The sequence below is a fragment of the Panthera uncia genome, chromosome D4 (genome assembly GCF_023721935.1).
Source record: "Panthera uncia isolate 11264 chromosome D4, Puncia_PCG_1.0, whole genome shotgun sequence".
Lineage (NCBI taxonomy): Eukaryota > Metazoa > Chordata > Mammalia > Carnivora > Felidae > Panthera > Panthera uncia.
Genome location: NC_064807.1, coordinates 28,121,159 through 28,135,790, shown reverse-complemented (window position 1 = coordinate 28,135,790; position 14,632 = coordinate 28,121,159). Strand labels below are relative to the sequence as shown.

General features: G+C 47.8%; 1 protein-coding gene across 8 annotated transcripts in view; it reads right to left on the bottom strand.

The window, feature by feature from the left end:
• The window catches only part of AOPEP (aminopeptidase O (putative)), a 340,428-nt gene that overhangs the window by 148,090 nt on the left and 177,706 nt on the right, over window positions 1-14,632 (bottom strand). For all 8 annotated transcript variants that reach the window (XR_007458796.1, XR_007458785.1, XM_049634244.1 and 5 more), the window contains exons 6-7: window positions 5,438-5,627; window positions 1,323-1,429 (exon numbers count right to left, since the gene is read on the bottom strand). Coding sequence is in view for 6 of the 8 variants with exons in the window: in XM_049634244.1 (XP_049490201.1) it covers window positions 1,323-1,429; window positions 5,438-5,627 (297 nt within the window). In the remaining 2 variants the exon portion in view is untranslated. The remainder of the gene's footprint in view (window positions 1-1,322; window positions 1,430-5,437; window positions 5,628-14,632) is intronic.

Below are 14,632 nucleotides of genomic sequence, written 5' to 3'. Positions count from 1 at the left end.
TCCCTCCGGCACCAGCATGTCAGGCCCTTTCCTACTTCAAGCCTTCATGGTCCTCAGAGACACCTTCCCTTCGTGCCACTTCTCAGCATAACTAGCTGTGAATATGACAGAGTCCCGCTAAGTCGAAGCTCCACGAGATCAGGGACGCTGTCCATATCAGTCCCACGGGAGGTATAGCCGTCCCACTGGCTGAGTGCAGAGGTGTACAAACAGTGGTGCTGGGTGGGGGACGCGGGGCTCCTGGCTCTGGCTTTGGCTCTGGCTCTGGCTCTCCTAAACAATGGATGAGTCAGCGGACCGCAGAGGTTTGCGTGCGAACTGGGGGGACTTGTCTGTGGGAAGAGTGGCCACGCCCAGGCTGCAGTGCTGCTCAAAAGCACCAGCCAGCCTCCCTGGGGTCAGGCTGGGCCCCGTGCATTTCCCTCAGACTTAGCCTCAGTGGACACTCACTGTGGAGTGGGGGTGTTCATTTAAAAACAACAACAACTGAACCATTTCAGGCCGGCCCTGCTGGGGAGGCGGACTGGCCTTCAGGGTCATCATCAAAAATGAGGGGCTGTTGCTGGATGGCTGCCTTCCCACCTGTCAGACTGAGGATTCCACATGCTTGGCTCTAGCAGGATGAAAGCTTCTGTTGTCATAGCAATCGTGGCGTTCTTAGGGCCTAGGCTTCGGGTTTCAGAATAACAACTATTTAGAGAAGTGAAGGAAATGAGCAAAGCAGAGAGGGGCAAAAATGGAAAAAGCGCAAGAAGTAATCCTACAAGTAAGTGCTACAAGTCACACTCTGAAAACAAAACTCAGGAGCTAGGAGTAGAATCTTCCCCAGGCACGGGAGCGGCCTCCTGCTGGGAAGACGGGAAACAAAAGGCCCCATTGACACAAACATCTGTTATTACTAAACACTTAGGAATCAAGTTTTTCCTAAAGGTTTTTTTTTTTTTTTTTTTTCTTTATTTATTTATTTATTTATTTATTTATTATTTTGTCAGGTCATCAGACCCCAACCTTGTCTGAGTCCTCAGCCACCACATAAAGTGACTCTTAGAACGTCAAATGAAGAATTTGGTCCTGGAAACGGCCTTGTGTTAGTTTTTTCCTGGCCAGAGACACCAGGAAAATGTCAGAAGGCAAAGCCCTGAAAGACGCAAAACACAACAATCACATCCCTGGGATGGGGAGGGTGGTGGTGACCTAACCCAATTTGATTTAAAAAGGAAACGCAGCAGATTTCACAGATGGCCAGGAGGTGGCTGGAAGGAGAGAAGGAAGGAGGTGGCAGGCAGAGGATGAGAAGGCAAAGAGATCACCTGGCGCTTTACCTCAACACCTGCATCTCCTCCGGGGAGTTCCGCACCTCGTCCTGGAGACGACACCAGCGTAGACAAGCCTTCAGCTCCTGCTGCTCCTGGGCCTCATGGGGGTCCAGCTGCTTGGGCCACAGACACACAAACACATGTGCACAAAGGTCACTGTTGTCCTCGTGTGGGTCACAGCTGCCCAAAGGAGCAGCTTGCTCAGTTTCAGGGTGATGGTCTCTCCACCGTGCCTTGTGCCCCACCAGAAAAGTCAGAGGGCAGAGGGGGTCTGGCGGGTCCTCAAAGAGCCAGTTGCTCACTCTTCTGCTGGTGACAGAGCTGGGCCTGGCTGTTTGGAAGGCGCCCCCTGGTCCTAGACCCACCCTTCACACAACCCTGGCCCCAAGAGAGCAGGCTTCCCTAGGGGGCCATTTCCAGTCTGATTCCATCCAGACCTTTCCTGCTTTGTCTTTCTGCACAGGGTGGGGCAGGTCCCCTCCATTTACCTCCTACTTTTCCCAGCCCTCAGTTTTGTTAAGGGCTGTTTACAGTGGAGCCTGCTAATGCAGCCCAGATGATTCTGTCTGCATATAACCAGAAAGAGTGTACTGCCTGGACTGAGTCTGGGGGAGGGGAGCACCATCACTCCCTGCCCTGCTAGTGAGAATCGGCGGCTGTCACTGGGCTCATGAGGCCCTGCGGCTAAAGTCTCTGTAAGGGAGGGCAGCAGAACATCCACTAGGGAGGGAAATGTCAGTATCAACAGGCATTTCTGGAAACTAAAGAGCCTTAATGGTTCATTCAACAGATATTTACTGAGTCTCTGCCAGGCCCTGGGTACATTACGGACACAGCATGTACTCCAGGAAGACTGATAAGAACACCAGCCATTAGAGTGCAGTCATGGTAGAGGTTAAGGAAGAATCTAGATGCCCTCTGGCCAGCCAGGTGAGTCAGAAGGCTTTCCTGAGGAGGTGCTGGGGCCTGTGCTGGTCCCCAGGGACAGGAGGAGTCAGCCAGGGGAGGAGGAATTTCAGGCAGAGGGAAAGCATGTGCAAGGTTCATGGGGCCTAGAAAGAGTGTGATGTATTTACAGAATGGTGAAGGATATGGTCAGGCTGGGAGCACGCTATTATTGGGGAGGGACAGAGGTGCCAAGTAGCCAGCAGAGGCCAGATGATCAATAGGTTCTGTGTGCTCTGTTGCTATGGAAAATTCGTATGTTGAAGCCCTAACCCCCAATGTGACTCTATTTGGAGACAGGACCTTTAAGCAGGTAATTAAGGTTAATGAAGTTATTAGGATGGGCCCTGGTCCAACAGGAATGGGGTCCTTACAAGTAGAGGAAGACACGCCAGAGCTCTCTCTCCACATATGCAGAGGAGAGGCCATGGAAGGACATACTGAGAGGTGACCATCACCAAGCTAGGAGAGAAAGGTCTCCCCAGAACCCAAGCCTGTCAGCACATTGATCTTGGATTTTTAGCCCCCAGAACTATGAGAAAACAAGTATTGTTTAAGCCTCGCAGTCTGTGGCATTGTGTTATGGCAGCCTGAGCTAAGACACCTGTGAAGGAGTTTAGATTTTTATCAGGGTTGATGACAAGTTATATGATACAATCTTGCAGCTAACTCAATTCACTTCTCCCTATGGAATGCCACTTTCTATCTCCTCATTCAGTGACTTCCCCCTCCCCACTTTGCCCTGCTTGCTAATGTTCAGTGCTGCACAGCACAGTCATCTGGGCAGCCAAGTGGCCAGTGTGCCTCATGACCTCTTCCCTGGTGACATCCACTGCTGGCCAGGAGAGTCCTGTGAGCCAGTGCACCCTTCCCTGCCCCAAAGAGCCCTCCTCTCATGCTTGGGAGGTCTGCTGCACACACTCAGACCTCCCTTCAAGGAAGGAGCTAGAGTGACCCACGTGCTCTGGAAATGTTTCCAAACTTTGTGCTAAAATCCGGAATGGCCACTTTATTTCAGACCAAAGTGTTTTCACGTATAGAAGAGTTATTGCCCAGACAGTAAAGGGTGATGAGGTGGGCTGTCTCCTGCACCAGGTTAAGGGGAAAGGAGGGATAAAGAATCCTCAACTCCTGCTTTCCCTTTGAGGCCCATGTCAGAAGTCACCTCCTCCAAGAAGACTTTCTGGATCAGCTCAGACCTGACCTCTCCCACCTTTGAAGCCATACAATATTCGGTGTTTACCTCTCTCTTCTAACTTGTTGTCTGCTGTGTACTTTTCTTATCTTCACAGTTCAACTATGACCTCTTTCAGAGCAGGGTTGTGTCTTACCCATCCTATTATCTCTACAGGTCTAGCACAGATGGACACACAGAAGGTATGCAGCTGTGAGATGAGGCCAGACTGGCTTCATGTCTCTGTTAGTGGAGATGGACATATTCAGGGCAGTAAGAGGCAGGACCCATGCGATGAGACTCAGGCGTGATCCCCTGGAACTATGGGCAGGGGCAAAGCCAAAGGAGGAGCGCTTCATGGGGATGGAGATGATGAACAGAGAGATCATCATTACATGCCTGAAATAAATTTCACACTTATCAAGAATAGCACAAATCTGATTGTCTCAGGACAGAAGCACCTGAGAAAAGGGATGTTGATAGAGACTCATTGATATTAGCCTATTTAACCCTTGCTAAATGTCTACTGTGCGTCAGATGGTGGAAAATACAAAGAGAATGAGAGCAGAAAAGGAGAACTGGTATTTCTTGCACAAGCTCCATGTGTCATTCATAATTTTCCCATTCACAGTGCAAATGTTTATTCTTATACCCATTTTCCAAATGAGGAAACTGAGGCTCAGGGAGGCTACATAAACTACCCACACTTACAGAGCTGGTGAACAGCAGAGGTGGGATTCCATACCTGGTCTGACTCCAAACCCAGCCGCCTTTCCCAAACCTGCCACGTGGCTGCTCTTCACTGTGTGGCAGGGGACACAGGGTGCATGCTGCAGGCCAAGGGGCAGAGAGGGTGGGAGGGCGAGTAAGATGTAGCTTTGTTCGGGAAGAGGTCACAGTCTAGTTGAGAGGTTCGAGGGAAAAAGAAAAAAGTGAGGGAAAAAGAGGCAGGTACCAAATACTGGGGGAGTTCCAAGCTTCTAGAAGAGTAAGTATTGGATTGTGAGTGGACTGATCAGTCTGGGCTATTCAGAGTAGGTGATCTTGAGCTGGTTAGTGAAAAACAAACAGGATTTCAACAGGCAGAAGGAACTCGAACAAAACCACACAGGTATGCACAAACTTGAAGATTTCAGAAAATGTTAACTAGTCCAGTAAGTGTGTAAGGGGTGGGGAGGGCAGGGAAGAGAAGTGACCAAATATTCGGAACTAAAACATAAGCAGGAACCAGTTTAGCTGCCATATCCTCATTAGCACTGGCATCCAATTCTTTAAAGCAGAGGTTGTAAACTGGGAAAGTGTTGCCCATACCTCTGGGTATGTTCACTTGGCATAGTATTCTTTAAATTACTAAATTTCACATAAAAATCCAGATTGAGAACTTCCTTTAAACAACTACGAGTCCAGGCTCCCCCGAGCCCTCCCGTCCACACGATGACAACTGGCCCTCACTGATGCGCAGCTCCCAGTTGGCCTGAGTCCTCACCGCTCCCTCACCTACTACACCAGCCGCGTTTCAGTCTTCATTAGTTGCCAGCAGACATCTGAGATGACAACTCCCGATTTAAATTTTTATCTTATTAGTAAAGAACCAAAACCATATACAGTCAACATCACCACAACCATAACCACAAGGGAGTGCCTGGGTATGCCACAGCCTGACCTGAGCTCCTAGTCTCTGCTCGAATGTCCACTATCAGAGAGCCCTCTAGTGCCTTCTAAAACTCAGCTTCCCACCACTCTCTCCAGCTTCATCTGCCTTCCAGTCCTCACCACCTGACGTGTTACAGATGTGTTTGTCTGTTTCCCCATTCTCTCTCCTATCCCTGCATTGAGAACCCCCAGGGCTCAGGGACTTTTCTCTGTTTACACAGCTCTCTCCCCAGCAAGCAGCACAGTCCTGGTGCACAATAAGCCCTCTACATATCTGTTGAATGAACAGATGCCTGTGAAGAGAATCTGACTCTGGGTGGGGAAATGCTTAGGGTCACTGTAAACCTACCTGCTGTGCTTTGGCCCAGAACACATCTTCCAAGTGAGTGGCGAACCCTTCGCTCAGCCACTCCTCCGTCCAGTCCCGGGCCCCGATGGCTAGGCCAAACCAGGCGTGAGCGATTTCATGGCAGAGACGGGTCCCACAGAGATGGCTGTTTCCCGTCAAGACGCTCTGAGAGAGGAAGATGATGTGTGGGCTGTGGATAATGGGGGAGAAAACACACGGAGTCTTGTTAGAGCCTGCCCTCGTGGTTGCCCCATGGGGCGGCTTTCTCAGCCTGGTGAGCCTGTTATTATCATGTGCATGCCAGATCATGACGGATAGGCTTGCAGCTTAGATGCTTTCAGAAACAAATAAAGTGGCAGTTTACGTTTCTGGCAGCGGTTCAGGTGGCCGTTTGTGCCAAGCAGTCGTCTCCGTCACCCAACGGCTATTACCTGTAATGAGTAACCTGCACCAAAGTTTTATGCCGAAGAAATTACAAGGCAATGGAAGCATTTACTCTGAAATCTGGACTGTAAAAGAAGAGCAGGTGTGAGACTGTGAAGCCCATGCTGTCAAGAGAGTGATCAAAGAAGCCCCTTCAGCCAAAAATCCGAGCAGCTTACACGCAAATTGAGAAGTCATGCAGAAGGACAGGAAAGGCCGAGAAGAATGGAAGCAAAAATTTTCCATTTCGGACTGGGGCTGGTTATGGAGTTAACACACCAACAGGTGCCGTGGATGGGTGAGGTTTCTGAGAGACTCAGATGAAGGCGCAGTCTCTGCAAGGCAAAGATTTTCAAAGGTATCATCTCCTATCTGTAGCTGCTTATACATTCACATGACATAACAAAATTAGGCAGGGGGTGGGGGGAGCCAACACTCCCAGGTGTGCGAACGGCCCCAGGGCTGGCCCCAGCTGGGGAGATTTATCTAATCTCATTTTCCATACCTTGTTTTAAAACCCCAAATACCATGATTAGATTGCATAGACAAATGGGAGGAAGGGAGGCTGAAAAAAAGAAGAGGCAGATAGAAAACCTCCTCTGCTTCCACCTTCCACATTTTTCATTTATCCAGGACTTGTTTACACTTTTATTAATGAAGAATTTGCTTTAAAAAAAAAAAAAAATCCCTCCTCCTTCATTTGGACAAGAACAGTTGGGAAACCTCCCAAATTGAGAAACTGTACACACGGGTTCCCTCCTTCAAAAGCCATTTGTTTGCTACCACGCCGGCTCTGCACAAGCCGGGACTGCTCGCAGATTTGTCCTCCGCCCCCATGGCCACCAGTAGAGAAAACCCCACCTGTATTTCCCTTGCACAACATCGCCCATTCAGCTCGGAGAGCTCCACTGAAATCGTAGGAGCCACGTGTGCCAAAATAGACAGCTTTCATGTGAAATAATAACAGGGCAAGCACGCAAATGAAGTGTCTGCCAGGCCCTCAGCAGAGTCCACCAGAAACCCCAAGAATTAAAACGTGTGGTTGGGGCATTTAGGATGCGGTGGGTGGGGGAGGGGGGCAATGCAGCAGCCACCAGCAGTAGTTCAGAGGACAAAGTCAGAAAACAAAAAAGGAAGGCAGGGAAGAAGGGAGGACAGGAGGACCGATGGAAGCAAGGGAGGAAGGAACTGACAGGCACAGGAGCTAACCTTCTTACTGAGCAAGTCACCCCATAGAGAAGACAAACTGTGAAGCCTGGCATTTTCGAGTAAATGACCCCTTGCTCTGGCATGTGCAGTGCTACAAAGGAAAGCCACAGAAATGTACCAAGTAAATAACATTCCAGACATACTGCTGGCAGCGCTTGGCCCTTTTGGCTAAAACAAAACAGAAGTAACTGCAGGCCTTGTAAACAGGCTCAAAGAGGAGTCTGCATCGGAAGGGTCTGCTGGCCAGAGACACAGACGGTGCGCACGTAGTTACAGAGACTGGACGACTGACCCGTCCACTCAACCCACGAAGGTTACACAAGCTGATGACTGTGAAGTCACGGCCAGACTGTCCACGAAGAAAACGCCTGCCCCATCCTCGGTGATGGCTCGCTGTTCTGTCCCAACATGGAAGTCCAGCCAAGGCCCATTTATGCAAATATCAAAGTCTAGAGAGCCTGAAGGAATGCACAAAAGCAGCTGCGTGGGGGGTGAGGGGTGGCTGTGCGCTTTCCTGCCCTTTAATCTTTTCCCTCCTAGGGCCTTTGTTGTCTCCGCCAGACCTCCCTCCCCACCTGCCAGTGCTCTGGAGACTCCACCCGGCCTGGCCTCCGTGCATCTTGGCCGGGCTCAGGACGGGACCAGCGTGGCTGGAATCCTACGTTCCCACTTCCCATCCCCAGGCCCTTCTTCCTAGCCAGGAATAAATGGATTTCCTACTGTCTTCGGAGAAAGATCAAAGCTTAAACATCCTCCTGGGTCGGAAGGAAGGGTGTTTCATTTGATATAAGTGACCCTATTATCAGTGGAAAACATGACCTTCTCCCTGAAAAGCAATTTTCCAGTTGAGAACCAGACCCCAAATCCTCCTGCAGTGGAGTCTGCACTCTGAGCTTGGCTTTTTAACTGTGGGCGACTCTGGGGTGGTACTTCCCTATGAAGGAAATGGCTTCTTTCTTAAAACTAAATTTAAAACATGGATTAAAAATGGAGTAAGGTTTTGATAATCTTTCTCAAGGGTTATGAACAAAATTCTGACACAAAAGGACCAATAGAATTTACTTTTAAGGAGAATTTCCTCCTCTCGACCCTAAATGTCAGAATTGCTCGTGTTACGTACGATTTTTACCCTGTTGTTTTTTTTTCAACAGTGAGTGAGGAAAAGTATAATGCTCTTAAACTCACTTTAAGGAGTAATATTAAATACTCCTTTACCGGCAGATAATCTACTTCCTGCCCACCTTCAAAACAGGATGGATGTTTAGAATTTTCTACTTCTACCTTAACCTTGATTTATAAGTTTCACCCCTGGGCTCCTCACACATTCCCGCATTCTCAGAACCTTATTCATGGTCCTAATCAGCCAGCGGGTCATCCGTCTTCACTCTGACAAGGCCCATTTGAAAACAGGTTGTCTTGTTTCCCCCTAAAAGGGCCTGTGTCAGCTGCCTCTACAATATGCCAAATTGTCGATTCATCACTGCAAAGGATGAAGATAATCTCACTTCAATGATATCTTCATCCTAAAAACTGTTTTCTTTTTAAATTCACAGAGTTTATCACTTTTCCCAAATAAGAGATGGGCAGAAAAGTAATACTTCCAACTCTCAAAAAGCAGAAGCCTCCTGGGTTGTATCATAAATTCTCCCTTGCTACAAGTGGTCGGAGGAGGACAGGGGGCAGAGGAGGGGGGCGGCACAGAGCGACAGCAGGACACGTGTTCCCATTCTTTCCCAGGAGACCACCAGCGGGGCTGCTCCCGACAGAGGCCACGTGGTGGTGGATGTCTGCTGCCTTGCCCCTCGAGATTGAAAATATCATTTCTGGCCTGAAAACAGCTTCCCAGGACTGTTCCTAAAAGCTACCTCTCCATCCAGATTAGAAGGCTGTGTCTGTTAATGTAAAACATGCTTCTAGCAGAGGAGGAAGGAGTGCCTTCATTACTCTCAAGAGCTGCTCCAATCCTTCGGGAGGAATTCAATTTGGAACGGAAATGGAGAATTTCATCAGATCTTAAGCAGGGGCTGGTGTGTGATTTATTTCAGCTTTGTCCAGGGAGACGTGACCAGCGTGGCCCATCTTGCTGCCCAGGGAGAGGTACAGCACTTAGGGGCTCCAGCTCCACGTTGCCGCCCAGCAGGTCAGAGCAGGCTGCGGGTGGGACCGGGACAGGAAATGGCTTTTGGTTAAGGCCACCCCTCCCATCATACTGGAGCTGATCCCAATTCCCCCGGGGTGGGGGGGTGGGGGGAGGAGGAGCAGATTCACTTTTTCTACAGATCCTTGGGAGGGGCATCCAGGAAACAGATTTATACTCTTCGAGCTTGAACTTCTTAGCGGTTCAGTTTTTCACAATCTCAACAATACGTGGACTCCAATGTCCCATTATGGGGAGGAAGGAAGAAACCAGGAAAGAGGCTCTTTTCCCTGCAAAGTCAACCTGGATAGTTTTAAGGGTCTCATAATCATGTGAAAGCAGCTTTTGCTTGCATGACTTAATTACTTGCTAATTTAATTTGGACAGCTAAAAGTAAATTCATAGTAGCCTGGGGCAATCTGCAAAGGGAGACCAAATCTTAGTTACCACTCCCTAAGATTCAGAATGTGTTTTCTCTTTCATCCTTAAGGTTAGCGTGATACATGTCAAGCACTTCAACCAATGTGTTCACAAACAAAAATGCTCAATCTGGAGCCCCTCTTCTCTGCAATGAAATCCTGTAGTCCCTATCTCTGGCATGCAGTCTGATGTAGGGGAGGCATCTGTGGTCCCAAAGGCAAAGGGGTGGCCCAGATGACCTGGAGAGCCCCTGCTCCCATCTGGCTCCGAGACTGCTCAGTAGGAACTAGTTATGCTTCATTTGCCCCATCTGGCATCCCACTGTGGTCACACAAGGTAGTCTTTACACTGGACCTGTAGGAGATGAGGGAATGTTCTTTCAGGGATATGGGACTTTCAGGAGCTTGAGGTAGAAACCAGCTCTAAAACCTTGACGAAAACCTACTACATCTGATCAACACTGAGATCTAGGTTTGGGAGAAAAGGCTAACATTAGTATAAGTTTTCCTTTAAAAATTCTGAATAGCAAACAGGTGGCAAAACATCTACTCATTTTCCTAAATGAATTCAGGTTTTTAAGTTTTTATTTATTTATTTTGAGAGAGAGAGGGAGAGAGAAAGAATCCTAAGCAGACTCTGCTGTCAGCGCAGAGCCTGATATGGGGCTCGAACTTATGAACTGTGAGATCATGAAATGAGCCAAAACCAAGAGTCAGACGCTCAACCAACTGAGCCACCCAGGCAATCCTACCTAAATGGATTTTGGCTGAAACTACCAACATAACTACAGCAGAGAGTGACTAAGAGAATCCCCAGGCCACATTCCAGAGGCTTCTACCAAAAGCAAATCTTCCTTCTAAAGATTCATATTGCTTGAGTGCTTCCTATGTGCCGGGCACTATATGATATATATATCATCTCATCTGATCTATCTCATGACCTCAGGAGATAGATTTTATTATTATCCCCATTTTACAGATTCTGAAAGTGAGGTAGAAAAAGGTAAAGTGACTAGCTGAAGGTCACATAGCGAGCAAGTAATGGAGTATTTCTATTCATACAGTCTTGACCCTGAAGCCTTACTCTGCCCAACTCTGCCCAGGGTCATTTGGTTTAGATCTGCAACTTCTGGGCTCCCATCCCTCTGTGCTAGCTCAAGCCCAGTGGTGCAATAATGTCCTTGATGGAGCCCCATCTTCAGAGTCCACCCAAGGGAAGCCACCAGCCATGCCCTGGGACCTCTGTTCCCTAAATGTATGTCACAGCCAGAACCGGCCAGGGTTACCAGACTTTTGATTGGTAGACCTTCAGGCTCTTCCTTGTGGGAAAGCAGGTGAGGATGGAAGGGACAGGGGGCAAAGCGAGGAAAACATTACCACTCCACTTCTGATGCCTTCAAAGGGCCTAAATTCCTGAATGTAGCACCTCATTCTTTCTAACCCTGCCCTATGCCAGCAGTCCCTCGTGGACCACCACAAGGGGATGCTTAGATAAGCAGGTGCAAAGGTGCTTAGGCCCATCCCTAGGAGGCCAGGAACACGCCAGACTCTCCCTGCCTTCTATCTCCCACCCATTTTTGCTAACTCCTGATGTTCCTTTTCCTAAATAGACTTTATTTTTTAGAGTTGTCTTAGGTTCAAAACTTAGGTTCTGCAAAAACGGAGCAGCAGGGAACAGAGAGTTCTATATACCCCTCTGCCCACAAATGTATAACCTCCCCTACTATCAACATCCCCCACCAAAATGGTGCATTTGTTATTGTAATTGATGAATCTACCTTGATGCATCATTTTCACAGTCTACAGTTTACATTAGTTTCACTGTTGGCGTGAGGCATTTTCTATGGGTTTGGACAAATGTATGACATGTAACCACCATTATAGCATCACACAGAGTAGGTTCACTGCCTGCAACAATCCTCTGAAATTTTTTTCAAGAAGAGATGGTTTAAAGCAGGTCGCAAGCTCAAAGGTTTACAGGAGCCAAGAACATAATACAATGAGGGATGCAGAGACGGGGGAAATGGATAAAAAGATAAGGGGAGTAGACAAAAAGATGGGAGGAGCACACAAGGAGATAGAGAAATAGACAAGGAGAGGGGGAAGGAGTCAAGGAGAGGGGGAAACAGATCAAATGAGAAAAGCAGATTACAAAAGGAAGGAGGAAATAGACAACAAGATGGGAAGCAAATAACAAGATGAAGGAAGTAGATTAGAGGGGGATAATAATATAGGGAAACAGGTAACTACAAGATGGAAGTAGAAAACAATAGGGGGAAATAGGCAGCAATTTTTTCAAACCCCAGGTCAAAGCAAATAAACCTATGGACAGGAGCTACAATCTTTCTCCTCTCTGGTTTAAAGCAGTAACCTTAGGTGAAGAAGCTCATGGTTTCATTGCACACTGAGGTGTGCATCCTACCAGGGTTCAGTATGGGGCTCATGGAAGACAGAGAAAGGCTCAATAGCTGAGCACAGATGACAGCTGGGAGGAGAGATGGGGTTCCAAGTGAGGCACAAGGAGGGAAAAAGGGTTGGCGCTGGGGACACCAAAACATTTTGCCCGCTTCACAACTTTGTTTAGTGTTGGCCTTGGCCTCTTGCTAATGGGAAAAATCATAGCATGGCAGCAACAAAACGCAGAGACCACCTCTCATTCCAGCAAACACAAAGACCACTTCCGACTTGAGAAAACAGAGATTGTCTTTGGCAGAGTGCTTAGCTGTCAAAAAGCAGAGCAACAGACACCGTACTCCTGCACCGCTGGGCAATCAGTCCATTGGGAATGCTGTCTAGACCTCAGCCCTGAACGAAAAGTGGAGACAGGGCTAGCAATGAGCTATCAGGAGTTGGCTACATCTAACTGGGGCAACCCTGCCTGAGGAAGGTGGTGGCGGTTGGTATCTCGTGGTTATGCTGATCTAAAAGCTAAATAAAGCCACAAGTAAAGCTTAAGAATCATAGGTAGAACTAGTATTTGAATTATCCAACCAGATTTGGACTCCTTTCCTTCTGAATCCTAATGTGCAATGTCTACCTAAGGAGTCTTTGGATTTTCACAGACGAAAACAAAGAAAGAGCTTTTTTTCTTTTTTTAAGTTTATTTATTTATTTTGAGAGAGAGAGGGAGAGAGCACATGAGCTCCGGTGGGGCAGAGAGAGAAGGACAGAGAAGATCCCAAGCAGACACCCTGCTATCAGTGCAGAGCCCCACGTGGGCTCAGACCATGAGATCGTGAGATCATGGCCGGAGCCAAAACCAAGAGTCGAACGCTTAACCAACTGAGCCACCCAGGCGCCCCAAGAAACAGGTTTTTTTGAAGTTACTGAACACTCTGATGTTTTGGACACCAGGGACCTACCCATACCAAAACTACATGAACAATATTTATTGTAGCTGAGCATGTCTTTTGAAATCACTAAATTACTTATGAACCAAGAGCTGTGTTCTGCAGGATCTGGAGAACTCTCCTGGTAAGTAATTACCAATTAAAACATGTTGGCAGCCTCCACTAAAGCACACGGATGACAAAATGTGATTCCACTCCTTTACCCCCTGCTCCCGTCCTCCCCAACCAGGGTGATGATGTTTGTTCCCATAAAAAGAGCTAATAAAATTAGCTTCCCCTGTGATACAGGGGAAATTTTATTTAATAAAATAATGCATTTTGCCTCATTCTCATATTAGCAACAAAATGGTGCTACTCAGCACCATAATATCTCATCCAGTCGGTTTTTGCTGCGTGTACAGGTCTGTCATTCGTGGCCAGGTGGAAGCCTGGAAAGCTGCTTCGATGAAGGAATATGTTCAGGCAGTTTGCACCACCCTCAGTAAGAACCACATGGTTATGGGTTTCCCTTGAAGTATGGTGTGAGCACTCTTTGGATCCAAAAACCACGTCCTCCCATGTTCCTTGTCTAGAGAAAGAAATTGCGGGAATTTCCCCAAGAGTACTTAGAAATTTAACTGGGGTGGAGGGGAGGTCATCCGTTGCTTCCACCACTGAGAGGCACTCTGGGAATCTGAAACCTCAAGATGTACTTAGGAATATGTTTAAGTGCTGTGCAGGGGGCTGATGAAAGCATACAGGGGGCAAAAAGGCGGGTCTGGACAGCGATAGGCCTGAACACAGCAGGGTGCTGCAAACTGATAGAATGACTCCTGGAAGCAGATCTGTGCAGAAGGCACAGGGTCCTCCTGCCAGACAGCCACACTGTCAGCTAGCTTCCAAAGCACTAGGGTACTCTGTGTAGGAACAAGCACCAGAGCTGCCTTAGGGTATGAGGTAACAGACTCAGATCTCTAAATCAAAGGTAGATCCAGGAAGACAGAATTCAAGGAAGCTGAGTTCAAGTACTCCCTGCTGGTTGGTCCAATGGTGGTGGCGGTAGTGGAGAAAAATGAGAGGAAAAACAAAATAATGATGATGGTAAACTCTGAAGACCTTGCTTACTCTCACCCAGGCATGGTTCTAAATACTTTACATTCACTAACCCGTTCAATTCTAACAATTCCGTGAAGGAGATATTACTATCCCCCATTTTACACACAAATAAACCAAGCCACAAAGATGTTACATCGCTGGTCCAAGATCCCATAGCAGATGTCAAATCTGACTCAAACACAGGCAGCCTGGCTTATGTATGTGTTTTGCTTGATCAACATCAGTGTGTTTCAGAATCATCCAGAGGTAGGGTTGCTAGATAAATACAAGACACCCAGTTAAATGTGGATTTCAGACAAACAATGAATAATTTTTTAGGGTATGTCATGCCCCGTGCATTATCTGCTAAACCTGGCAACCCTACCTGGAGGGCTCATTAGAATAGATCATTGGGCCCCCACCTCCAGAGTCTGACTCACAGGCCTGGTTGGGGTCTGAGAATCTACATTTCTATGAGTTCCCAGGTGATGCTGATGTTGCTGGTCCAGGGATCACACTCAGAGAGCCACTGATTTACATTGTGGTGGCTGTATTGCTCTAATTAAAAAAAAAAAAAAAAAAA